This window comes from Achroia grisella, unplaced genomic scaffold (assembly GCF_030625045.1).
Source record: "Achroia grisella isolate CSIRO2021 unplaced genomic scaffold, CSIRO_AGI_Agris_v1 utg874, whole genome shotgun sequence".
Classification (NCBI taxonomy): domain Eukaryota; kingdom Metazoa; phylum Arthropoda; class Insecta; order Lepidoptera; family Pyralidae; genus Achroia; species Achroia grisella.
In genome coordinates this window covers 4,013,710-4,041,575 of record NW_026713051.1, presented here as the reverse complement: position 1 = coordinate 4,041,575, position 27,866 = coordinate 4,013,710, and the positions used below count along the sequence as shown (strand labels likewise).

At 30.0% G+C, this 27,866-nt stretch overlaps 1 protein-coding gene across 1 annotated transcript in view; it reads right to left on the bottom strand.

Moving 5' to 3' along the window:
• Nucleotides 1-3,491: 3,491 nt before the first annotated feature.
• Nucleotides 3,492-27,866, bottom strand: part of LOC131853017 (tyrosine-protein phosphatase corkscrew-like) — a 49,557-nt gene continuing 25,182 nt past the window's right edge. The window contains exons 3-12 of the mRNA XM_059203809.1: nucleotides 14,854-15,030; nucleotides 13,544-13,697; nucleotides 11,666-11,809; nucleotides 9,942-10,073; nucleotides 7,837-7,964; nucleotides 6,632-6,796; nucleotides 6,151-6,261; nucleotides 5,638-5,728; nucleotides 4,584-4,732; nucleotides 3,492-3,700 (exon numbers count right to left, since the gene is read on the bottom strand). Coding sequence (XP_059059792.1) covers nucleotides 3,680-3,700; nucleotides 4,584-4,732; nucleotides 5,638-5,728; nucleotides 6,151-6,261; nucleotides 6,632-6,796; nucleotides 7,837-7,964; nucleotides 9,942-10,073; nucleotides 11,666-11,809; nucleotides 13,544-13,697; nucleotides 14,854-15,030 — 1,272 coding nt within the window. The 3' untranslated portion in view covers nucleotides 3,492-3,679. The remainder of the gene's footprint in view (nucleotides 3,701-4,583; nucleotides 4,733-5,637; nucleotides 5,729-6,150; nucleotides 6,262-6,631; nucleotides 6,797-7,836; nucleotides 7,965-9,941; nucleotides 10,074-11,665; nucleotides 11,810-13,543; nucleotides 13,698-14,853; nucleotides 15,031-27,866) is intronic.

Here is a 27,866-nt window from a genome sequence, read left to right as displayed (position 1 = left end):
CTAAGTCATCATGGAGTTAAGACGATCGATCAGTGCTTATAATATTCTGTTCGGCCCACCTTAGCTCTATTCCATATAATAGATAAAGTTTTGCTTGTTTTAATTATAATTATCAAATACATTGTATCACAATTTAGTTTGATCGCGTTTTTAGGTTTGTCAACATTGCTAATCCAATCCAAATCACATTAATCACGTTCACTACATCATCCACATAAGAAACACGAATCGGAAATGCACTACACGGACACCGATCTATATCTACAAATGCGACTATAAGGCAAGCACATCGGATGCACCGAGACACACTATTACAGTGTTAAAAATAATATGAAGTAACACAAAAATCCAAAAAAAATATCTGTAGTTGAATGTTAAATGTTTGTGACACAGTAGACAAAAACAATCTTTCTTAGCTTGCATTATATTGAGTTTACAATGAATCCATAACTGTCAGTATCAATTATGTTGTAAGTCTACACTTAGGTGAAACTCTTATATATTGTCTATAAGCTCTATTTATCCACATTCTGTATATACGTCACTAAGTAAGGTGTACTCTTTACCTAGATCGTACACTTTCTACTAAGATTCGTAAGTAACCTGCGTTATTCTAAGACTTATCTTACAATAATTATTAAGTGCCAAAAATACTAATTTCTCACTATACAGTCAGTATCTAAATCCTTTTGAAACTAAGCAACGACTATATTAAAGAACCCATGTCACATGACACTGGGATTAAAAATAATTACAAAGGAAATAAAATTTCAGACTAGCTAAAGCTTCGCACAACGAAAACAAAGTTGTAATGATCATGGAAGTTACTATCGAAAATTTCTTACTTCTACTATAAACTATTTAATATTTTTGACGGCTGCTTTAAAAATTTCAAAATATAGTTAAAATCGACTGTGATAAGAAAGAGTTACCTTCGGTGAAATGCTTAAGAATTAAATTCTCCAATTTGGCACCGCTGTTTACTTATTTACACTTTACGCGTCAGATGAATTTCTAAGTACATTGTACTTAAATCTGCAATTTTTTTTGTTCAAGTTAATAAAAACGCTATCTGCATATATTCGGTATTAACTGATTTATGCACTTAAATTACAAAATCTAATGCATACTTGTTTGAGAAAACATCAACCATCATAGATGGGTGATTCGAAAATACTGGTTTAACGACTTACAAGTATAATACTCGCACTTCAAAACCGTCATTAATATTAGTATAGTTAAATTTAACATTATCTTTATAACATTATAGTATAAATGTGGTCAAATTGATTGAATTAATGAAATAATGAGTGATATTGTTGTATAATATAATTGTGTTAAAATATCCTTATTTTTAGACTCGAAATATATCTGCATTAGAAAATGTATAGAGTCTAGATCTAGCAATAGTATATCTTATATGTTATACCAAATAAATGTTTTCGCTTTTAAATGTTTGTTGCAAGGTAACACAAAATTTCTTATTGTAATGCACAAAACTTTCAAGCACTTAGTTGTTAATTTTCGCGTGACGCGCTGTAATAGAACAATTCTATAGAACAGAACAAGATAATTTTATGCCTGTTACTTAACAAATATATTAGCAAATGGTCTGTACTTATAGAAATAATTCCTCTTTGGTATAGCAGGTCACCGAATATTATTACTTGTCCTGAAAATGTCATCTGAATAAATAATGTCATCTAAAGAAAAAATATTCACGTGGAACAAAATGGCCGTGTAATTGATAACTTATTAAATCATAACTGTCACTAAAACACTTCATAGTAGTCGTACCTACTGCAGGACATCAAATCGGCGACCGCATACTGTAAGGAATTGAAATGCTTTCTCGTTTCACATTCCTGTATGAATTTAAATAAATATAATTATTAAATTTACAGATTTTCGTGTAATGTTGTATCTATGAGTAATTTATTTAATTAATATGTTAAATAATTAAGTCTATTTTATTACTTTACATATACTTCAGTATATCGAGATGTGCCAAACCTTGCATAACTTGATTTTTATTGTAATTAATTAATGCAAAATATAAAAACGAATTATTTTGTGTTCTTTTGTATACGTCATTTTTAATAGTTTTACAATTATTATAATTATTTCTATATCTAGTTTAAATATTGTTAATAATTAATTAAATAGATACACGCAATGATTTTATAGCTTGAAGCTTTACCTTATAATATTATTATAATTTTTATTGTTCATTTAAATATACTTACGTTAAAATATACTATTTCTTGTTTCATTATTATTATTCATGTTAACTGTATAGTTTTAACAGGAATAGCTTGAAATGTTTTAATGTGAAATTAAATAAATATATACACGTCAAGTTAGTGATCTGTTTCATTTTACTCAATATCCCCAATAGCTAATAATGTGAACATTATAATAGACCGACTTGAAATAGAAATATACTAAAAATTCATACATCATTTTCGGTTGAAGCACATTATAATATAAGCAGTTGCTTGCCTGTTGCTATTAAATATTTGTACCTACAACTTACTATATTAAGGTCTTGTGTGAATTCAAACTTCCACAATTGCACTAATACACGAGAGTAAAGTATTAAATATACCAGTACTAGGGTAACAAAATAAATAGGTTATCTGAACAGAGCAAACTAGTCTCTTCAAGCGACACCATTATAGCACATCAATATAATTTACTAAGGTTACCTTCTATCTTCATTTCTTTATTAAATATGCAACAATACAATTTTCATTAAGAGATGTGAAATCTTTCTAGACGAGTGACTTAAAAAGTGGCTAATTTTGTACAGTAAAACATGAGAAACTAACTTTCAATTAAGTTATAGCTACCCGCAACTTCTTGCAAATAATGAAAAAATATTTAATAGTCTAACCCAAAAAAGGCAATTAAATAATTTTCATCCTTATAACCTCAAAAATGACGAATTTCCATACAGAATTCCATACAACTCAATCAATAGCTTAAAAAATATTTTTTAACCTTTCGGCTTTAAAAATGACGATTGTTCCATACAACTACGCATCTCTCCTTTCAACCCTTCTTTTACATTCAATTGTAACCTATATCCTTTCTCAGGGTCTAGACTATCTATATACCAGATTTCATTTAAATCGCTTCAATATTTTGACGTGAAAGTTAAGGTTTGCTTTTTTTTGTAAATACATACATAATATACATAGAAAACACACAAACGAATACAAACAATCTTAGTTATGGATACAAATGTTTGTATCGTGCGTTGAATCGAAATTCGCAAACTTTGAAAGTAAAGTGGTGTGCTAAACTGCAGCCACCACCGAGGACGTGTGTATCCGTATTTCATTACATTAGATTTCAGTATAAGTCGATTTATAAAAAAGGATATATATAGTATGTATATTATAGATTGTTATATTTCCTCTTCTGGACTTATTATTTACTTCCATTGTTATAAACTAGATGGTTGAGTTTTAAAAACAAACAATATGTAATTTAATAGTATTTATTTATTTATTCTTATGTAAACTAGACATAATTATGACTGAATGTGACAGAATCGAAACAAGTAGAACAATAGCTCAGTACGTAACACGTTGTGTTATAATTAATGATATTAAGTAATTACAGTTAGTTCATATAAATATGTACTTTGGTTCACTTAATATATGTATAGATATTAGGCGTCTGTTGTGTACACCTGAAACAAAAAACATGTCATATGAGTGTCTCGTAGTAGACATAATCGAATTTGTCAATAACAAACTGATGCAGAGTTTAACAACACATTTAATTTCTCTTTTAGGGTTAACAAAGATTCAATTTGGAATAGTAACTAGCCGTGTAATAATTACAAGCAGTAAAAAAGTATATAATAATATAGAGGGTATATAGAAATAATAAAAACGCCTGTTCAACGCAATTAGCAAAAACTACTGACACAATGTTGGTTTTAACAATGAGTAACATAGTAAAATACTACGAAAATAATATTATTAAATTCAGAACAATTCACACAGTACCATCTAGTCTCAAATTGAACAGAGCTTGTATGATAGGTACTGAAGAATTGATATAAAATTTTTAATACATATATTATTTGTGAAAACAATACATAAACACCTTATAATTATAAGCAATGAAAGTGACTATCTATCATATAAATTAAATTGTAGTGTTTGTTTGTAATTTAAAATTGACAGTTTTTTACTATGTTAGGCACATAGTAAAAAACTATCAATTTTAAATTACACACCTAGTTTAAGTTTAATGTACACCTAAAAATTAATGATAAACAAAAATTATTTTTGTTTATCATTATTTTTTAGGTGTAAGTAATAAACCTATCTATCCCGTCATATTCGGTCCAAACGTTTCAAAGATTAATAAGAACAAATAGACAGACTGTCAAAATTACATGAAAGTATGTACGGTATACTTTCATGTAATTTTGACAGTCTGTCTATTTGTTCTTATTAATCTTTGAAACGTTTGGACCGAATATGACGGGATAGATAGGTTTATTTTTTTATTATTATAAATAAAGTTCTGACGACTCGCAGCTAACAGTTATATAAAATTACCTTTCTCTTCAGCTTGAACTTTTTGTTGTCTATGTAATCTTGCAGGGCGAGGTATATGAATCTGTATTGCATCTTATTCTGGACCATCCCGTTTCGCTGCGCCCTCACCAGTTTCACCGTGTTATGTACGTCAATGTCACAGTTGAAACCTACAACAAATTGGTCATATAATATAATCATCATATGACCTTATGAGGTCATAATATGACCCGAAAACTTAAATATATTTAAGTTATTATATAACTTTATTAATAAATAACCCTGGACAATTAACACAACGCCATCTAGTCTCACAGTAAGCAGAGCTTGTGTTATGTCTACTACACAACTGATATAAATACTTAGATATATATATTGTAAATATATGTATATATATACACAAATACAAACAATCATACTCATGAATATAAATCTTTGCACAGTGGTGTGCTAAACCGTTAGACTAGAGGGCCGCAAATATACAAACAAAAACATAAAAATGAGTGATTTTTTATAATTTATATATAACTAACTACCAGCTCCGGCTTCGTACGTGTGTATAAGTATTATACATATGTAAACCTTTCTCTTGAATCACTCTATGTATTGTTAAAAACTACATTAGAATCCGCTGCGTGCTTAGTTTAAAAGATCTAAGCGAACAGACAGTAGAAGCAACTTAATTTTATACTATGTAAAGATTAAAAATAGATGTTATTTATAAAAATAGCCTCTCTTGATATGAGTTAATAAAGAATACGCAATTTTAATTTAATATGTATTATTATTATCATACATGTAAATAAAGTTAGTAATCACAGAACATAATTACTTGTAAAACTATCCAAATCTGCTGATAAAAAATAAAGAAGTTACTAAATTATTATTTTTATTTTACTACTGACGTCAATTAAAATAGATTTTAATCCAATTTGCAGGTACAATATACTAAAACAGTGTATAAACTATACTATTTCTATAAACTTGATAAAGTAAAAATGATGAAATAAAATAATTGAATGTCACTGAAAGTATAATTAAAATAAATACTCAAAAATAATAATTATTAACTTACCAGCTGATTTTATTTTGTCGATAAGCATGTCCAGGACAATGAATGTGCCAGTCCTGCCTACTCCAGCTGAACAATGCACGCACAGCATATTCTGCAATAAAAGCATTTTGAATAACTTGATCTAAGAAATCTTCTATTATGAAGTCCCACTGGTACAAAGAGAACCAAAACTTCATTATTTACTTTACCAAAGGAATAAATAGTAGTTCGATAAAGTTATCATAGTGTTATTTCATAGGTAAACAGAGAAATGTGTTATAAAAAACAATCAATAGATTCGACAAGTTATTACAATTAATTAGATTCTGTCCGCAACTTCCTTAACTGAAACTAGCAGACTGATTGACTGTAAACATTAGAAGACTTGACGATATGAGACAATCAAATGATGCTACTGATCCCATCATTTAACTAGTAGATTGCCTTAATCTACTAGGATACAGTGGGTAAAAAAAAAATCCCCAGGTCATTTAGACTAAGCAGAAGAATAATCACGAAAAACTCTCACAATACCTGTTCAGGAGCATTTTTGCTGTGTGTGATTTGATACATTTTTCTGTTGATATCTGCGATAAAGCTGAGCACTCCGTCGGGTTCAGCTGGCGTTCCGTGATCCGGCCAACTCTGAAAATGCAAAGAGTTTAAATTAATGTATTTATGCAATTAAAAATATATGTAGCTACATACCTAAAACCCAAATGAGTTAAATTTAAAATAATCTACAGCTGAGATCCGATTTTGCAAATTTTAGTTATGTAACTCACTTATCGAAGGAGGCTATGTAATACCACGTTAAAATCTCTAGAAGCGGAACTGCAATTAATAATATTGCTATAACGGGGTTGTAAATGACGCAAACGAAGTTTCAGGGTAGTATTCTATAAAGTAGAATAAAGACACGATAATAGAAACATGACTGAATATCCAATTAAGTACATTACATACTAATGTCTTCAATAAAGACATTTTCAAAACAAAAACTGTGAATACGTACCGTAAATTGATATTGATAGATTGTTCTGCAGCATTTTTTATCGTCCGTTACATCCAGTTCCCTCAACAGATAGTCCTCATAGTGAGTTTCCGACATTGATTTCACTATGAGACCATCGAACCTCTCCTCACGCCCTGATAATGGCCAGTAACGCTCACACTTTTTCTACAAAAAAAAACAAGTTTTTTAAATAATTATAAATTTAAAGTTGTAATCAAATCATCACTGGAATTTAAAAAAAATCTCAATATTAAAACACAAGCACAAACTAACTGTTGGTAAACAGTAATCGTTGCCAATATATGTACTCGTACATATAATAGGACTACGAACGTCACGTTATCATGGAACACCCGCGATAGCACTCATACTTATTCTGAAATACCAGAGGATTAAGATGTCATGCCTTATCCTGAAATTTCACAGCCTAATCTGCATAAGCAGCCTAAGCTTACAAAGCATGCTTGATGGCCTCTGATTGATCCTCAGTCTAAGTCTGATCCGTTCGAATATAAGGCCTTCCGCGGGTTTGTAGTGCCATCTGCCCCATATCGCCCGGTGAAGCTGTAAAGACCAGCTGCGGCCAACAATATCACCGTTTACCATAAGGCGGATCGTCAACTTGTTTATCATTCAAATTATATACAAAGAACATATTTTATACATTTTCGAAAATTGTAATACACGTAACTTTGAATACGCTGTATCATTTGTATTCATTTAAGTATATGGACAAGGTTTTACAGATACTTATTTTGAAAAATAATGGTATTTTGGATTTATAATTGTGCAAAAAATCTCCATCCAAAGAATGAATTTAAACGCAATTTCTGATATATTGTTGCAAGCTTTCCGTAATGAACAATGTCAATTGTTATATTTACAACAATAAAATTTACCAAAGGCTCCCAGTAATTTTTCTAGTTATATGTCTCACGCTTCAAACTAAAAGATGGCAGGCAGATATAAGGAATATGATCCGAAAGTAACAGTTGAGATAATGGATTGTGACAATTCTACTGATAAAAGTACAAGAATTTTCCTATTTTCTAATACCTTGGGAGTTTTTCTATATAGATGTAGATACTAAATAGCAACTATGTATATATCTACATGTTTCGATACTATATTAGGCCCATTCAATATAATTATTTATTTTACTTATTAGGGTCAAAAATCTATTTTAGCACATGAACTTTACGTACCTTCCCATTCTCATATTCGTTTGTAATCATGGCAATGATTCTTACGTCTTCTTGCCATATCATCCTCCAGAAGTCATCTCTTGTATTTGAGAGGCAACCTTGCGCGGCAATGTAGATTTTGTCTTTTACTGTAAATGTTAAAATTTACATTAATAAACAAACCTTGGGGTATCAACTGTCAATTAAACTGGAAGTTTAAACATATGCTCCTAAATATTTCTTGATTGCTGATTTTCATAGGAACCCCATGGGAGGAAATTTTTATAATGTGTATTAATTACTAAGACACTACTTAAAATTCGAACCCTAGCCAATGTAGTACATTTACATACATGGTTAATTTTGTTAAAGTCACAAGAACCATTTTTGTGACTTCAACAAGATGAACTATGTACCTTGATTTCATTTCAATCCTTTCGCCTCGTGAAAACAGGATTCGAATCTGCTTATAAATTGTTACTAAATTTTTCACTGCAGATTTTAATTAAGTTTAATTTAGTTGACAAAGAATAAAAAATGAACATTGTTGAATAATGAAAATTTTAAGTGTTGTAATATAATATTAGAACATGTAAATTTTTCGTAATAATATGAAGAGAATCAAAGACAAACTTATACTTTAATTATCTAAATACAAATCACTACAATATACCTACATAAATGAAATTAATGGGCCATCGGATATATCCTATAATATTGAATTACAAGAAAAATATTATTAGATACTTCAACAGAGAGAGCGAGGTTTGTCTTAGCTACTCTATAAATGTTATGTTAAATTTAATTGTCTTATTTCATGTGATTAATCTACCAATAGTTTGGAAAGTTTTGCTGAGTTTAAAAATCAGTTTTAACTATTTTCAAATAAGATTTACACGATAAAATAGAACCGAGCATCCTTTAAACTGTCTAAATATGTCTCTATTTCTGCAAATTTCTATAACCTTGTCTCATTAACCTCGTAAACAAGGGTTGTTATTATGTTTTCCTTAATTAATGAAGGTAGGCTTAAGATCTATACATATCTAATAATTCTGTGCCATAGATCATAGGTCATTATATTTGGCAGTCTTTATATTGAGAGCAAAAATGAATCATGAAGTAATTTTAGTGCAGCTTTATTAATATAGGTGTAGATTAACTTTATTTAGTTGTGTTAAGGAGTATAGACGCTGGTCAAGCTGCTTGGTATAGTGTATTATTTTGAATATTTTTGTTCTGGTACCGTTGTTTCTGTTTTTTGCCTTTAGCGATATGTGGTGCAAATGGATGATGATAAATATTTATATAAGTATTCTAAGGCCATCATCAAACGTTTATATCCATTTTTTTTTTCATGAATTTGAATAATCGAAATTAATTAGTTTTTTTTTATTTTGAACAATATCTACCAACATATTGTGTTAAAATTTACATCTTCAGCTCTTTTTAGGTGAAACCTTATACACAAACTTACAAACATACAATATTAGCCTCGTACGACTTTAATAAAAAAAATAAAGATAAAGATGATCGGTGGTATTAATTCGGCTTGAGAAGGCACGTCTCGTATGACTTCGGTGACCTATGCCAGATCATCGACATTATAATGAACATTATAAAACCATTTATGTTGAGAATTTTAGGACATTTAAAACCTCAGTATAAGTCCTCCAGTCACGCTATATTTTTAGTGATGTAAAACAAAGCATAGCACTTATAATTCGCAAATAGGAGAAAATTCTAAAAAACTAATTAAAGAGAATGGGACTGTTTTCTATCTCTTATAGGTAGACAGACCCAATATGTCCCCCAATATATTAAAAATATTCCGATTTCCATACCAAGTAACAATTTTTATTTTTTATTTTACGATTTTTTATAGTGAATTTATTATATTACACTATTTTTGTATTATAGTATCAGTAAGACAACTGGCTTATGGTACTATTAACTTTATGTATACTAATTATAGAAAATTATATATATTGTATTTCTTACTCTGATGTATAATCCATATTACTCGAAGATTCATAAAAATCTGTTTAGTAGTTTGTGCGTGAAAAAGCAACAAACAACCATACATAATCACAAACTTTCGCGTTTATAATATTACTAAGATTTACCTGCATCACCACATAGGTTCCCATTAATTTTGTCCAGTTTATAACTCCACTTCACCTCTCTGAGTGCGTCATCTGACAGGGATTTTGACACGAGCGGAGTGGGTTTCCTTGACTCACCTCTCATTATTAAAGCTGTAACAAATGTATAGGTCTTACATATATCATATAGGCATATTAGAGGAAATAAATAACAATAATTTGGATTGACATGTGATTGCATGTTCAAGCTATTAAGGAGATAACCCACGGATATCTCTGTCAGTAGTTATGCGTAAAATTATAATACGAACTGAAAAAGGGGTCCTCTACGGATAATAACACTGAGGGAACATCCAGCCTCCCGAAAACTAAGCAAGATATAGGTAGAATATCAAGGCCTTTTGTTTCTATTGGGAATTTAGGCAGTGCGTCACTTTTCATGATGGCGATGGAACTAATAAAGGTACATGATAACCTCCAACCGACAAAAGAGAGGGGACACTAACAGAAGATATATCATCACTACTTTTGATAGCCAGGATGTCGAAAGAGGCGATTTCTACATGTCTCATCACTCGCATCTGACGGGCAGGAGTTGGCCTTCAACCGATCCACAAGTCCTTCTATAAATAACTGAATATAATATTGTATCAAAACTGGCTATTATCTGCGACTTTATTAGTGTGGATTTTTTTTTAACTAATTAAATTTAATAATAGACAATTTCTAAACATAGTCTACTCTACGTAGAAATTGTCCTTTTAGTAAATATCTGCGAAATAAAAGTCCCGTCAAAATTGGTCCAACCGTTTCAGATATTACCAAGAACAAACAGAAATTTAGACATTTTTTTATATAATTTTCTTTGAAGTAAGTTAAGTAGTATATATACTTTCATTTACATTTAGTGAAAGTTATATACATAACATATAAAATTGATTGATTGAATATGACTTAAAATATTGATAGATGCTTGTCAAGGATAATTAAATTTTTGCTCTTCTTTTTCACCATTAAGTATTTCTATTTTGATATGAACATAAAATAATAGCTTTGTAAATTCTACACAAATAATGTAATTTATTATATGCCAATCTTCATATTGTAGGTATGTACAATAATATATATTTAAATTTAGATATACTGACCATAAATCAATATTTAGTGGTTTGTTTTTCATTTAACTTATTAATCAGTAGATACTTTATGTAGGTAGGTATCCTAATTTATAACGTCACTATAAATAAGTTGTGGTATTTCCTTAGCATATTGTTTATGTGACAATAATTAATAATGTCTGTATTTATATACAATAATTTAGATTAAAGTGAGCTCATGACTAGTAATGTAACATGATTCTACATAAATATATCTCCCTATAAGAACATGAAACGCAACTTAGGTACCTATTTCAGTCCCCAAACTTGTAAGCTGTATTTCTGTTAAAGGATGATATGGTTATGATATAACAATTATAATAGTCCTTCGGATTGACAAAGCATAAAGTGGTAAACAGTCGTCGCAAAATGACGTTATGTACCTTGTGTTCAGATATCAAAGAGATCTTAAAAACATACTTGACGACTGAACAACACACATAAATACTATATATGTAAAACACGGGAATAAACAGCAGAGAAAAGATACTCCTTTAAACAATCAAAAGACAGGCAGTTTGCTAAACCTTTAAATTACCTAATTATTAAGAAGTATTAAGAATAAAAAGTAGATTGTTTCACACTCACAATGTACGCTGTCTAAGCTTTCATTTGATGACTGAACAGAGCTGGAGGAGTCACAGAGGCGAGAGGATCGTATGTAGTTAGCGTTGATGTAGTCCGCATCAGGCCTGTTATGGCAGCCACGAAGCACCACTCGGGTCTGATCGTCTAGAACAATGAAAATAATGTAAAATGACTTTTACGCCCTAAGTCCTAAAACCCAAATCCCCTTACATTTTGATAAGCACATTGTTTTGTTGTGTGATTAAAACTTTCAGATTTACAGACATCGTTATAGTAATTGTTATAATCTAATCAATTACTTTTTATTGCATCAGTAATTCATGTCACACCAATTTCAGTAATTTCAGAGTTGATCATATTTTAATAGTTAAACTTTCGTGTTTTTATACTCTTTAATAATAGTCAACGTTGGTTGCACCATTTCAAAGATTACGAAAAACAAACAGACGGACAACAGACTCTAAATTTTTTTAATAATTATTTATGTATATACCTTTATATGCATTTAGTGAAATATAATTTGTTAATTTGAAATTATAAACAGACACTTAAATTATATTATTTGTATAGTTACAAGGATAAAACATTTTTGCTGTTCTTAATATTCGAATTGAATTTGCAAATCAATTAATTATCAAAACAGAGATACAATATGGTATCTCTGTTTTGATATAAACATATGAAAATAGCTTTGTTAATTACACACAAACAAATAGATTAATTTATTATTTACTAATTGTAGTGAATAGTAAGTATGTATATTTAATTATATTAAGCAGAATCTCATACTATCACAGTTGGTTACATTTTAAAATTTAGTGTTTAGTACTAAAATACTTAAATGTGATGTTACGGAATCCATCCCACCTTGGAGGGTGAGAAGTTTTACACAAACTTAGTGACTCACCCAACCCAATAAGGGTTGGGTGAGTCACTAGTAGTCAAGCATGCAATGTCACACTTTGTTGACCCTACCCTCTTAACGTTTGACGTAATAACGAAAAGCACGAAACACGTTCAGTAACAGTCGTCAGAATTTCGCATTGAATATTTGTGGTCTTACACTGCGGATATGGACTTCCGCAAAATAACACCTAATTAAATAAAATACATAATTAAATATTCTCTTTCATCTATAGACAGAAACATTATCCACGACAGGATTAAGTTTTATGTTATACAAAATAATAGCTATACCCGCGACTTCGTCCGCGTAAATAGTGACGTTGACGAAATAATGAAAAAATATTTAATGACCTAACCCAATAAAAGACAAATTATTAAGTTTCAAGCTTATAGCTTTAAAAATGACGTTTGTTCCATACAACCTTTTAACCCCTTACAATGCTTTATTCGCATTAAAAAGTACGCTAAATCATTTCTCAGGGTCTAGATTAACTGTGTACTAAATTTCATTTAAATCGGTTCAGTATTTTGCCGTGAAAGGAGACAGACAGACAGAGTTACTTTCGCATTTATAATATTATTATATTGTATAAGTAAGCAAGTAAGGATATCAAAACCCTTACAATCGTCTTCACGTGTCGCTAATAAAGTATAAAGTAATAAACATTTTAATTTGCATGTGTTCTCCTTTTGTTTATGTGGTTGACTTTGAGAAACAAAGCAATAAGTCAAGAACGGTGCACATTCGTTTATGCGTCGTTTCACAAAACATTTCCGCTTTATGGTGATCGATTAATATGGCATTGTAAATTAGGTATGTACCTATCTATGCAAATTAAGTACGTACGTACCTCACAACAATAACTAATGCATGTCAACGAGACTATATTTTCAAACCCTTTAGATTGACTTTCATTGATTCTTACTTCTTTAGCACTTGAAATGGAAGGGAATACATATACATATACTTACATGGCAGAATATTTCTGTATCTGTTTTTGACGGAGTTTATTGGCTTTTCTCCCTCAATGGTTGTGAACACGTGTCTGTCTTCCAGCATCTTTAGTGCGTGGAACTCTCCGTCGAATCCACTTTTATTATCCAGCTTGTGTAGATCTTCGGATTCCTGTAACAACGTTTGAAATAATCAATTTTACAACACTGCCCCCATTTCAGAAAGAGTTTTACGTCTCCAACAAAACTGAAACATCGAAACCTTGATTTTTTCATAAAATACAAAACTCTAATAGAAATTATTAGTTTCGTAAAAGAATCGAATTCAACAATGTTGCAATATTAATTACTGACTAAGTTAATTAATAATTGTACATGTTGGCTGACACGTGAGTTGTGTTAGATATCCTAATAGGCTTATAAGAATGTAATGTATAATTCAGTTATTGGAATAACTTAAATCCGCATTTATTATTAATATAATTTGTACCTTATGTGTATAGCATTAAGTATATAAACATTTTATGCGTATTTAATACAAACACCTAAACTGTAATTACACATTTTCCCATAATATACAGATGTATAGGTTCTCACTTATTAATTTGTACAATGTCAACCTATAAAATTAAGTATGCATTATGTATGTTTTTTACATTCGGTCTTTCAAGTTTAGAGTGAAAAAGAACTATTGAACTTGCATTTCTTAAACCCCATCATAATGAGACTATGACAGAGGCGTATGCATCTACACAAATATTCATAATTTAGCAATCTATTTTTTTAATGATAATGGATTGATGATACCGATTTCTCTGGATAACAAACCAGACAAGGGGATTATGGTGCACATAACACATCTTATACCCATACCTCGCATGCTCGCTTATAATCCAACGTGCATGAAGGGTAGACTCGCCTTTAGGATGAATTCTATTTATTATTACGGGACAGTAAGTAAAAATAAATTATAATTGACATAATAATGTGGGGAACCGCGGTTGAATAGAATCGCGGTTCCCCCTGGAATCCATACCTATTCTTGGTGAATTTGTTACGATGGGCTAACTGACCTGACCTCGTGCTCTTCTTATGATCCTCTACTAGTACGCGGCTAGCGTAAACTGTTATTAACCACCATCATTCCATTATCATTCATATAACCATAAAGTTATGTGCAACAGGAATATGGATTGATTGGTACTCCGTGACTAATTAGCTAAATGAGCATAACACTAATTTTCGGCAGCCCGAACTGAAACGAGTGTGTACGGCGACACATTCACGCAACTATTCCGACAGTTACTCATTCCTTCATAATCACTGACCTGCATCTCCTGGACCTTCTGGTCGATGTCATGAGCTCTAAGTTTCGTGCCGCTGACTGGCTGCAACAACCTTAGCACGTCTCCAGACGTTTCAATCATGGGATACGAACGAAAGTGCTCGATCAGGCCTACCAAGTCGTCGAACTGCTCGCCGCTGCCTACGTCGTATTTATTATGCTGGAAAAAAGATATACATATATTAATCTCTCTGGTCTACTGTCAATAACGGTAATGAAATGTAATAAAGATATTTTTTCTATATCCGTCCTCTTCACAGAGAAATTTCATTAAGATCTATTTAAAATGTGAAACATAACATTTTTGTATTTACAATTTACTAATTAAAAAAAAATATATATATACTAATGTAATATTAGTACATATATTTTAATTAATAAATTTATGTTAATGGTAAAAATAGAAGTCCTAACTCTAGATTACCTACAACTTTTCTCTGCAACATGATTGGAATTAGAAGAAGGAGAATCTTATTAATGAAAACAAGCCAACGTACCCGTATAATGATATTTTACGTATATTTTGTTTAGTAGATTTTTGCTTGATGTGGGCATATATTTATATGTAGAATAAACCACTAATATAAATTTCTTAAATATTTTTTCGTGACAGCCAGATACAAACTGACGGCGTTCATAAAAGAGAAGAAAATTACTGTCAACGGATTTAAAATTAGTGTAATTTGAAAACATATTTACATAAACTGAATCTAAACTTAAGCACATAATTACATAAAGATATATGATTGCTGCACAGTCAGGGCTGGCAATCGTACAGGACACCTTGTACAAGTACAAGTTTTTTGAGTTCTTCGTGCATAGCTAAATGTTTTAAAGCTGACAACCCTAGTGAGTTGTCTATGTCGTATATTTATATATGTAGTAAAAAGTATTATATATGTAGATCCTTGTTACTGTCAATTTGAATGACGAGTAGCTAAGAAATGCTATTATTATGATTACTTGTTTACGCATTTACGTTTCGATCACCTGACTTATATTATATAGCCACTTGATTCATAGATAAGTATCACAATTACTATATCATTTATTTTGTTGCTTAACCAACTGTACACCAAAACATTTAACCCTTATTAATCTCTGTTATTTGATATATTTTCAAATGATAAATTAGCACAAATCTTAACTTGAAAATAAGCTAAGAACAAGAACTAAAGTAAACAAGGAAACCCTATTATGATACGCGACGATATTTGACCCAAATTTCAGTTTATATCTTTTCTCCAATATTCCTGTTTACGCGGGAAACGGATATCCCAAAATAGAAATTTTCTGCAAAACGCCACATACTTCTACGAACATTCTTAAAAATACAAAATGTAAAAATATTTTTATCATACTGCTAAAGGAAAGTAAGTACTTTTTATTAAACTTTAATGTTGTACGCAAAGATGAAAAAATACAGGTTTACAAACGCCCACTTGTTACATATTTTCTACCAGTGTAACATGAATATCGAACAGAATTATCAGAATTTTTGTTGGCGATGCAAATAAAAGTGTATATATTTCATTCATACTAATGTAATAAGTGCGAATGTGTGTTTTGATAGAAAAAGATATCTATACATTCTTTACAACTGTGGAATATCAACTCAGCTTCAATTTTTAAATCATATCTACTTTTTAATACATTTATATGTTAAATAGAAGTTATCGTTTTTCACGGGAAGTTTTATTTCTTATTTTACGGCACCGTTGAAGTAATTTTTTATGAAACATATTTTTCACAATCTATTCTATTAAACATGAAAACTCTATTATTAGAACCAACCAACCACAAACGAAAATGTCATTTAATACAGTTCATATTTAAATATATTTTGTTTATAAAAGTTGTCACATTATATTGTGTGAATAATAGACACTTTCTCACAACATACTTTTGTTAATTAGAATAAATCTTTGTAAATGACCTACATTTAATTGACCTATACGGTTATCACTGCCCTCGGATCATAACGCGCGAAATACCAACATCGTATACCTAACGTTACATTACATTCTATCAATTTTAATAAACCTATTTAGAAGTTAAACAATATTCTTAACTGGACGTGATCTAAGTAACATGTTCTAGCTTAATGTTCAAGGTTACAGCGTGCTAATGGTCACGTATGCCATAAATGTTTTTTTACCACGACACTAAAGGCGATCATCGTTGACTGCGGTTAAGGGATAATATGTATACGATTTACCAAAAAAATGGCGTAATTGCGACAGATTATACATTCGTCAACGTTATTTATATAGGTGTATGTAAACATATACTTTTTATATATATATTTACTTTAATAGTAATAGTGAAGTATATTATGTTGTATGAATTAATTTGTTTTATTTATTTAAGATTTTAAGGCTTTATTGTGCTTTATTCAGGGCAACGAGCAAGATATTATTTTATATTTAATCATTTTTGTCAACACGCGAATGTTTATAACTCGACCATAATTAATTTAAATTATAAATTCGAACATTATTAAGTTTCTATTTTCAAAGACTATATTTACATTTATGTTTGTCTGTATTAAATACACCATGTATTTAGTATATATAATATCTTTTTATTCATAATTTTAATGAAATATTAGCATTTTGCACTCATTCCCTATATAAATATTAATAATAATCCTAAGTCTTTGCTTCTCCTATTAGTAGTAGTAGTAGTATGTACAGTATTTTATAAAATAAAATTCAGTTAAAATTAGTTGACATTTTTTATAATACTCCTCAATTATACGTACTCTCTCAATTCATTTAGTAATATCGATAACAATCTATACCAGTATAGGGCGCATTGTAAAAACAACGCAGTAATGTATGTTTTTTTAATAAATTACAATTTTAAATATTTCCTTATTATGTACAAAGAACGCTTTAAAATTCGTGGCACGCACTGCCAGCGATTGTTTTATTTTTTAGTCGAGTAAATTATGACGTAAAACATTTAGTGACGTCATAACTTATGTTCATAAAGCTATTATTTGTACAATAGTAACAAATACTGTGTTATTGTATAATATATCAGTTTTAATTAAATTAAGAAATCTGTAAGGGTTTACAATAATACAATCGAATTCATGAAATTCATGTATTATATTTATTTGTTTTTATTATTGTAATATTTTCTATGATAATATATTTAAAGAAATTATTGAAATATACATATAAAACTATTTGAATACAAATAGTAATTTCGGCAGGACCTATATTACTTCATACTATAAATACTGCATCTGCTGTTGAAACAGCTATAAATATATTAACAGTCGAGTCTATCCTGTATTTATTAGTACTTTTACTAGACTTCAAAAATATATAATAATAAAAATGAAACTGTGGAAAAACTGTGTGGAAACGGTTTAAGGAATTGGAAGACTGTCCCCGCTATCAGTCTATAAAAGCATATACAAAATTGCCTTTAAAGATATACACGATAAATAAAGGACATTAGAAGCATTTCAGCATTCAAAAATAAATTAATGTTATTAACTCAACAAAAATTATTATAATTTAGAACAATATTTTTTATGGATTGTATTTTTGTCCAATAACAATGATATTATGAATAACAAACAGCACAAGTCAAGATAGAAAGAGACATAAAAAGCCAATAGTATATAAAAAAGTAGCAGTATAAAACAGCTGTTTTTTATACACTATTATACACAACCAAGAATTACCCAGGTTTAACAAAGCAGTCATTGCCAACTAACCGCTAAACAAGTCACTTTATGTTTTTTCTATTTACAAAAGTACTAAATACTAAATTACATTTTATATATCGTTATAGATATATCTATTGAATTGATAAAGGGAATACCCAATAACCCGTAATTGGGTAAGAACCCGTCAAACTTCCACGATGCATAATAAATACCTATCGATCTGAACACTATAGAAAGAACTAAGCGAACACGACATAGTCTAAACACGCAATCAATATTAATTGCCACATTTTCCCATACAAATCGTCATCGATTGAAAACAATGATATAATCATCTATAGTTTCCATATAGGTTTTTTATCATTACATTCGCTGTATAATTAATAAATGAGAACTGGAAACGTTTGTTTGAAATCAAACGCGAGATTTAATGTAGTCTTTGGTAAAATCTAAAATCGTTATCAATTCCAGATGAAATACAGACACATATATTATACAAATACTTATAGTGGACATCTAGTTATCCAACCACAATTATAATATATAAAATAGATTGAATTTACGCACTTATATATTAAGTTACCTTACTGCTGCGAAACAGCTCCACGGATTTTAATGAAATTCTATATGCATATGAAGTAGGTCTGAGAATCGGCTACTTTTTCATAACCGTAAGTGATAAGGATTGTTCACCCTTAACATTATTTTTTTAATTTTATGGAATAAATTTTGATACAGACCAAAAAGAATTTTTTTTATAGTATGATATTAAAAAATATATATTAATATATTTCACTAATATATATAACACAATTGTCACTCCTTTATTACCAACCTCGATTTTTTAATAACGATATTAGTACTCAAATGACTAAACAACGCTAACAAACAACTAACAAAATAACGTTGGCCGGAAGAACTAGTATCATACATATTTATAAATGGCGTTCTATTTTATATATGTATATAAAATAAAAGCACTACTTTTTTATGCATGTAGCTGAAAATTCATACTTTACCAAATATATTCTTCCTTTTAATACGAGTAATTTTTTTTCCGCACATAATCCAATTACAGGGACTTTTAATTGACAAAATGGTATCTAGCCCTAATTGACTGAACATAAGAATAATTGGAGTTCAGACTGTCGTTTTTAACTTTACATTATCTTTTCATCTGTTGTCATGTAAAAAAATTCATCAGATTTGTTATTCTTGAGTGATTTTGTACTAACAACAACCTCTTTAGAGGATCTAGCTAAAAAAATAGATGTAATACCGACTAAACTGTGAATTAAATATATCATGAATGCTTATGATAATCGTAAAGGTACTATTATTACTACTCTTTAATCAATACAATAAGGGGCGTGGATTAAACTGTTCAACTACATGAATACAAAACAATTATAACATATGGTTCTCAATAGTATAAAAGTAAAACGCACACACAATAAAAATGAAGTTGTTCTGACAAACCTCATTCCATGCGCCCTGTTAAGGACATAAAAATAAAGCATAATAAATTTTCGTGGTTCAATATAAATTACGGCTTACCTTACAAGAAATTCGATGCAAGTTTCAATTTCCTTCAATTCGAATTAAAGTTCATTGCCTTACTCATCACGGATCAAGACACTGCAACGTTGCTCTGCGAACAGCAGCTGAATGCACTTCCAGAACCGTGTCAGTCGATATATCACACTCGCTCAATATTATAACTGATAATGTTCTATTTGTTTATGCTACCCTAGTACATTTTCCAATATTTCTGTGAACTCACTGCATTATCGACCTTAAATGGTGGGCTAATTCAATGAATGCACTTCCACGCATGCTCAAATTATTCTGCTATCCTAGTACTGCTGCAACGTGATAGTCGATATCTGGATATAGTGTACCTACGCTTGCAATGCGCCGCGCATATAGACTAAACTAATGTGATAGAAGGGTAACACTTCTTTAAAAGTTACTTCCAATCACAAGGTGCGACAAATGCTTAAAAAATAAATTAAATTTGAACCAAATTTAATATCACGTTTAATTATAACGTTAAAACTAATATAATGCAAAAATTGAAATAATGTAATATTAATATAAAAATAATAAAATAAAACTACTGAATAAAACAAATTTAATCAATTCTATTATATACTCCAACTCATACAAAATTTACTTGATATTAATTTTAAATGTTTTAATAACAATAATGTATTTTATTTAGTAATAGTCAATAACTATAATTACTACTAATTATCACAATATACAGATATATTATAAAAAAGCAAATTTTACAAACTACTTCCATCTTACGAATTATCATTACAATTACAGGTTATATATTGGAAAAGAAAGAAGGTAATCGACCACATTTCATTGTTGCAACAATACCCTGTTTCATTGTTGCAACAAAACCATGTTTCGGTGTTTAATGATTAAAGACGTCGGCATCCCTCGGGCGGACAGACTGTCATTGTGAAGATTTAAAAAAAGCAGTTGATCTGACTAACTAAAAAATTGCAAAATATTCCTAATATTTTAATTCATTATTAATATTATTACGATTTTTTAATTGGGAACTAATTTGCGTGGTCGAGTCATTTTATTACAACTCTGACCATTTCATAATCTTTGATTACACAACGTTTTCAATGTCATCATAATATACACACGTATATATCTTAGTTGCACTAGATTCGTAAACTTCCTTCAACTTATGATAGCTTGGTACAATTTTCATCTGAATCTATATAACACTCGCATATCTTTGAAATGCATATCCAACATTTATTAATTTATATAGATAGTATCTATTACTGACAACTTGACCAGATTGATATTATTAGTTTAACATAATTATATTAATAAAATATTGTTTAAATGCAACAAAAATCATCATCACAATATATCATAATTTGCTATCTTGTAACATAACTATTACTTACCTACTAATTTGTTATGTACATAATTATAATAGAATATTGAGAGCAATATTTGGAAACAATTATGATTAGTGTTTATATAATAATCAGTATCAATTAATTAATCGCAATCAATTTCTTTATTCTAGTTTTATATCTTCTTTTTTATTATACTAGTAGTTATCTAGTTTTTGCCTATTATATTAATTTCAAATACAGGGAAATAATATATGTTTATATTTCTAAAGCATATAAAAAATATTTCCGCAAAATAATATTTTAATATTATACAGTTAAGTAAAATAATTACTGGTATAAATATTTAAAATTATTAGTAGTCAATAAAGTCTATATAGAGACATCATAAAAGATTATATTAAGATAATCTCTATAATACATGTCCTTGCTAGTAATAGTATTCTTATATAAAATGTTCATATTAATAAAAATAACAACTTCGGACAATTCACATAGCGCCATCTAGTCCCAAGCGAAGCAAACCTTGAATTATGGATACTAGACAATGGGTAGAAGAATAATAATTACGTTATTAAAATACATTACGTTTTGGAGCATGGTAGCATGTGGGTAGCTAGTGAATTTCAGATTCAGTATATACCAAGCGACCAGGACTTGAGAGATCTTTTACAAATCTTCCACGCATTCACGATGTTTTGCATGGATCATGTGGGTAGTGAGTGAATTTCAGACTCAATAAATACTAAGCGATCAGAATTTGGTAGAACTTTTATAAATTTTCTGCGCATGTGTTATGAAAAGAGGAGGACACAGTATGATTGGTAGAGATAGTGAATAGCAGACCCGGTGCTTACCAGGCGGTCAAAATTTATATGAAATTTTATGTTTGTCGTGGAAAGGTGTTTGGTGAAGGTAGTTAGTGAATTACAGACCCGGTGGATACCAAGCGATAAGGAATTGAAGGCAGGTTTTTTAATTATTCTGCGCATGGACGTTTTTAAAATAAATACACATAGTTAGATATAGGTTATACAGACCCGGTGCTTATACTACCAAGTGATCAGAAATTGAAAGAGTCAATAAACTTAATTTACATACACTAAGAAATCGATGATAACGTCTATGTGAAGACATTATAAGAGATAACTTTTACACAATCTCTGCGAAATTAACCTTGATTACTGTCGTTACTTGAGATGATAGTCGTTAATTAGATAACAAGAAAGAGGTATTTTTAGTAATAGTAGACTATAAAATGTCGTTTGCGAGGGTTTCTCTAAGTAGTAGGTCTTATTATATCTCAGCCGCGTCACAGCTTGCTTTTGTAAGTATATAAGGTATTTCGCTTAATTAATGTGCAATTAATTAAGTTGGGCACAGCCTAAAAATAAGTTTCATGATTCTAGCTTTAAAATTGACGATATTTCCTTACAACCTTTCATCTCCCCTTTGAAATCCTTAGAATACTTTTTTCGCGTATAATGTAGCCTATGTCCTAGCTCAAATTTCATAAAAATCAGTTCAGTAGTTGTGACGTAAAAATGCGACATATAGACAGACAGAGTTTTGCATTTATAATATTAGTAAAGATAATGACCGGCGCCAGATAGCTTAAAGTAGATATATACATAACCGCCTAAAAAGTACAACTCGCGATATGAGCCATGGGTTTTTCTGCATCGAACAAACATTACAGCTTTGAACAGTTTGAATAAAAACAAATTAATTTCGCCAATCCCGTCTAAGTTTTGAAGGAAAATAATTTATTCAAATAAACTTTATTTAAGCACTTCTGAATAATCATAGTTATCCTTCTTTTAATCTACCGCTCATCGGTAAAGCTATCTTATCACAAGAAGAATTAGCAAGAATCTAGCGTGTTGCTCTATTTTAAATAATCGTTCTAACTTTACATTTTTTATCCGAAACGTGTAAATACAAATCTATGCATAGCTAACCACTACTTCACTTTACGCAAAATCCAGTAGGAGTTTGTGTATTACGATCGTATTATGTTTGTAAATAATGTTTCTGACACTTGTTTATCTCAATAAGTGGGCTTATGTGTGTTCAATATTCTTTACAATCCTATAAAATATAATAATACCCGCTAAAAGTCTGCAAATATGTATTAAGTAGGTTATATTAAATGTTCTATATCCCTGTTCCAATTGTTAATTAACTATTAATAAATTACACATATCATTAACGACCTTATTTCTACTAATACGAATTCAATTTAAAAGAAAGTCAAAATCCGAATAACTATATTATGAAGACAAATATTAAATAAAATCAAATCAAATCAAACATTAGTTACTCATGTAGAACATTTTAAGCGATTATGAACGTAAATTTTTTTATATTAACAATTTTCCCCACCGTCCAGTTCAGTACATGGATTCAATGGAGAAGAACTGGCAAGAAAATCAATTGAATATCTTTTTTTTAAAAGGAAAGTTGATTTACATTGTTTAAGTGTCTGCGTCTATAACATTAAATTACTGTGATTGTACTATTTTTGCCATTAAAGTACACACATTAAAGTTCCAGGATAAGCAAAAGTAATTTAGGTCGATAAATGACTTTCACTACTACTTGCTACTATACCTATATAACTTTTCATTGCAAGAACTGGAACTGGGATCAATGAAAACGTGACGTCAACGTACTCGTACACTTCCTATAGAATCCTAGTCGCCTGGTACAGTAAATGCTTCGAATGGAAACTATCCAGTGTAAACTTTCCATATTGTGTTTGTTGACCACGCAACTAAATTGATATTGAATACTTTGTTTATTACGCTTTTATACAGTAATAGGTTGCTTATATGTACCTATGTATATATTTTTTATTTATTTAACATATAGAAACGAAGCGAATTGTCGATTCCAACAACAAGAACAACAAGAATTTAAACAAGAATGGTACTAAAATAATATATACATATTATTTTATATTATTTAGTTATATATACATATAAACTAGGTAACCTGACAAACGATGTCCTGTCAAAAACAGTTAAGTTTTCTGAAATTAGGCAATATTTTGCGAAACTTTTTTATCTTTTAATTCCACAAAACATTCTACTCAGTAAAACAATAAGAAGACTAAAATAAAATAGATTAAGTTTTTAGAAGTAAAGGCGTGACTAAGAAACATTTATTGATAAATATAGTAATAAAATACTCACTTTGAAAAGGGACAAACGCATACAGCTAACGCACAAATATCTACATATATAGTTAGTGACTAACACATGAACACAATTAAAACTCCACGGTGACTGTGAAGGAACTGCTCATCCTTAAGACCTAATAGCATACTGACTCATCAAACTAGCCTCTTCAAAATGACCTGATATGGCACTAGACCTTCGGCGTGGTATCGACAATCAATGACATAAGCAGTTGTTGCAAGTACGATTCGAGTATGTTTCTAAATAAATAAATATTATTCCTTCTATAAAAACTCAATATACTACTATACTATACTAGTACATTCACCTTAATATGAATATTAAAATATGTTAATTGTAATAAAAAAATTCAAGACTAATCCTATTTTGCGTTAACTTTTAACATTTTTTCTTTAAGTTTATGCAACGCAAGTAATTTGTAGAAATACTACGCATAGTCAACAAAGTTATGTCATGTCAAACACCATCTTTAAAAACAGTTGCTTTCGGGGAATAGAAAAGAATAAACCATTTCTAACGATACAAGGTAAACTAAATGTTCGTAAATGCAACAAATTCGACAACAACGCAAGTAATATATTATACTTCTTATTAAATTAAATTGGTAACAATTTAAATTAATATGAAATGTAATCGAATCGTTGTCGATTTAATTACTGATTTAAATAGATGTATCGAACATCGAAAGTGTGTCAAAAATGCACGGGGTCGACCTCAGCTCAAACATGTTGGCCTTCGAATATTCGTACTTACAGATCGGGGCTAACTTGTCGTAGAAATTAGATGTAGGTATGATAAACAAGTAAACACCATATGATGGTAGGCTCGCCCATTGCTAGAATATGCTCGGCGAAATGTGGATATTAATAATAATAATAATCCTGGACAATTCACAGCGCTATCTATTTCCAATCTAAGTAACACTTATGCATTGATAGAACAATTATATAATTTTGTTAAATATATACATAATATACACTGGAAATACCTATACCGATATAAACCATCCTACTCATGAATACAAATGTTTGTACCGTACGTGGAATCGAACCCGCAACCATTGGAAGTAAGGCAATGTGCCTTGACTCCACCACCCACCGAGGCCATCATTTCTGCTCTGTTTCCTTTCATATTTCAGTTTTGAATGTGTGGTAATATACAAATTGTATGTGTTTGCATACGCCGACAGTATTTTTGCCTTATTTTACCATTGTCACGGTTAAATACCGGATATTATAGCGGCTTTAGTTGTTTTCGAGATTCTTGATGATCTTGAAGTTCAAGTTTAAACTCTCTGCATATGTACAATCAACCTTTCAATCTACCAAATCCAATGTGTTTTTAATGAATTATTATTTCAAGTGAAAGACGTGTTAATATATACAAGAATAACAACATACATTGTATAGTATTTTAAAATTTCGTATTTCATATATAATCTCCCGAATCTTGAATAAAGTACTCTACAGGCACTTAATATACAAAAAAATCCGTACCAGATTTTCTCTGCATTCCGCACATGTTACAAAAATGTTATCCGTCCATATACATGGAAAAGTAGTTGTATAAAGTCTTAGGTACAACTAAAGTCTATTATTTAGGAATAAAGAACAGACTACGTATATCGTGGTCTTTTTTGAAACATTTTTTCGTAACGGAAAGTACGAAGTCGCAACCGAAAAGAACGGGAAAATATTTTATCAAGCTAAAATACTTATAAGACTTGTATGATAAATTGAATGGAAATAATAAATACAATTTATTTCAAGAATAAACCGACACCCAAATGTAGAATTTATATAAAATATCAAACAAGCAAAGTTAGGATCTAACAACAGTTTGGTTGTGGTACAGTTCATCTGTATCAGCCCACACGTCGTCTTATTCAATGCGTGCCTACATATTATAATCTTCTTGTAGCACGCAAAAAAAAGTATTAATAACAATAATTTCTTGATTAATATCTACATTACTAGTCGTCGACAAAAACTTTTGAGTCGAGCTTTAAATTGTGCCTCTTCAGCGGGTACATAATTTATTAAAATAATATTATTCATAATAAAACTTTAATGATTGTAATATACTGTCATAATGAGTCACTGAGAGATCCTTAACCCGATCTTTGATTTCGTTCATTTGCCTCTTCATTTCTTTTACTTGTTTTTTGTCCCCTTTTATTTCGAAATGTAAACTTATAATCGTATGTAATATAGGAAGAAATGTACTGTTAAACATTTTATTCTTACTGTTTAGGAATACGTATTTTATATTATGACATTTTATTTTTATTATAAACAAATGTTTAACAATTATGTGTTCCTATGAATGTAAGATTATGTAAGTACCTACTTATATTACTATTGTCCATAGTTCCTAGATACAAAACATACAACCAGCGTGTGGTTCATATACCAACTACATTTAGTTACTTTGAATAAACCTAACATTATTATCAATAGGCATCGCAGATTTTCCGCAATTATACCTTAATCGGTATAAAAACCTCGCTCTTCAAATCACTTATCGATCGTTGAAACTTTTTTGATTGCTGTCCTCCTAGTAGAAATTTATTTACGTAAACTTATAAATATTTCTCCTGTGTGTGTGTGCGTGTTCACAGTACTACTAATACTTGATGTCCTGACGAGCAGTATGACAACATTTGTTGTTACCCTCTGCATAGCTATGATCTCCTAGTATTGTATGGGAAAATTCGCAACAGTTATAGAAAATTCCTTAGTCATCATTAATTGTATACCTCGCATGTAACCTGACTCGTATGTATGTCGACAATCAATACAGGGCTGTACTTAATAAGCCGATTGCTTTTTTTTAAACTTTATTAAAAAAGTGTGTTGTGTGTTATTTAGATAGACACACCTTTAACATTTTTGTTAAGGGTGTGTTTATCTAAACAACACTGAATAAAGAGCGATCTTACAATATAATTCTGTTGCTTGCTATGTATCCAATGTGTCTTTGTATAAAATTATTTTTTTGGTTTATTAAACCAGGCGTGGGTGGGTCCTCATTGGGAACAAAAATTAATGCCGTAACGAGCAAAAAATGATTGCAGAGTACCGCGGGCGTAGAATGGGTTATTCGGATGTGATTATTAGTTAGTTAAGTCCAATTGTTACTGGATGTTAGTGGACAATAATGGTACCTACTCATACTACTTGATGACCACATGTCGCGATTGTTTGCA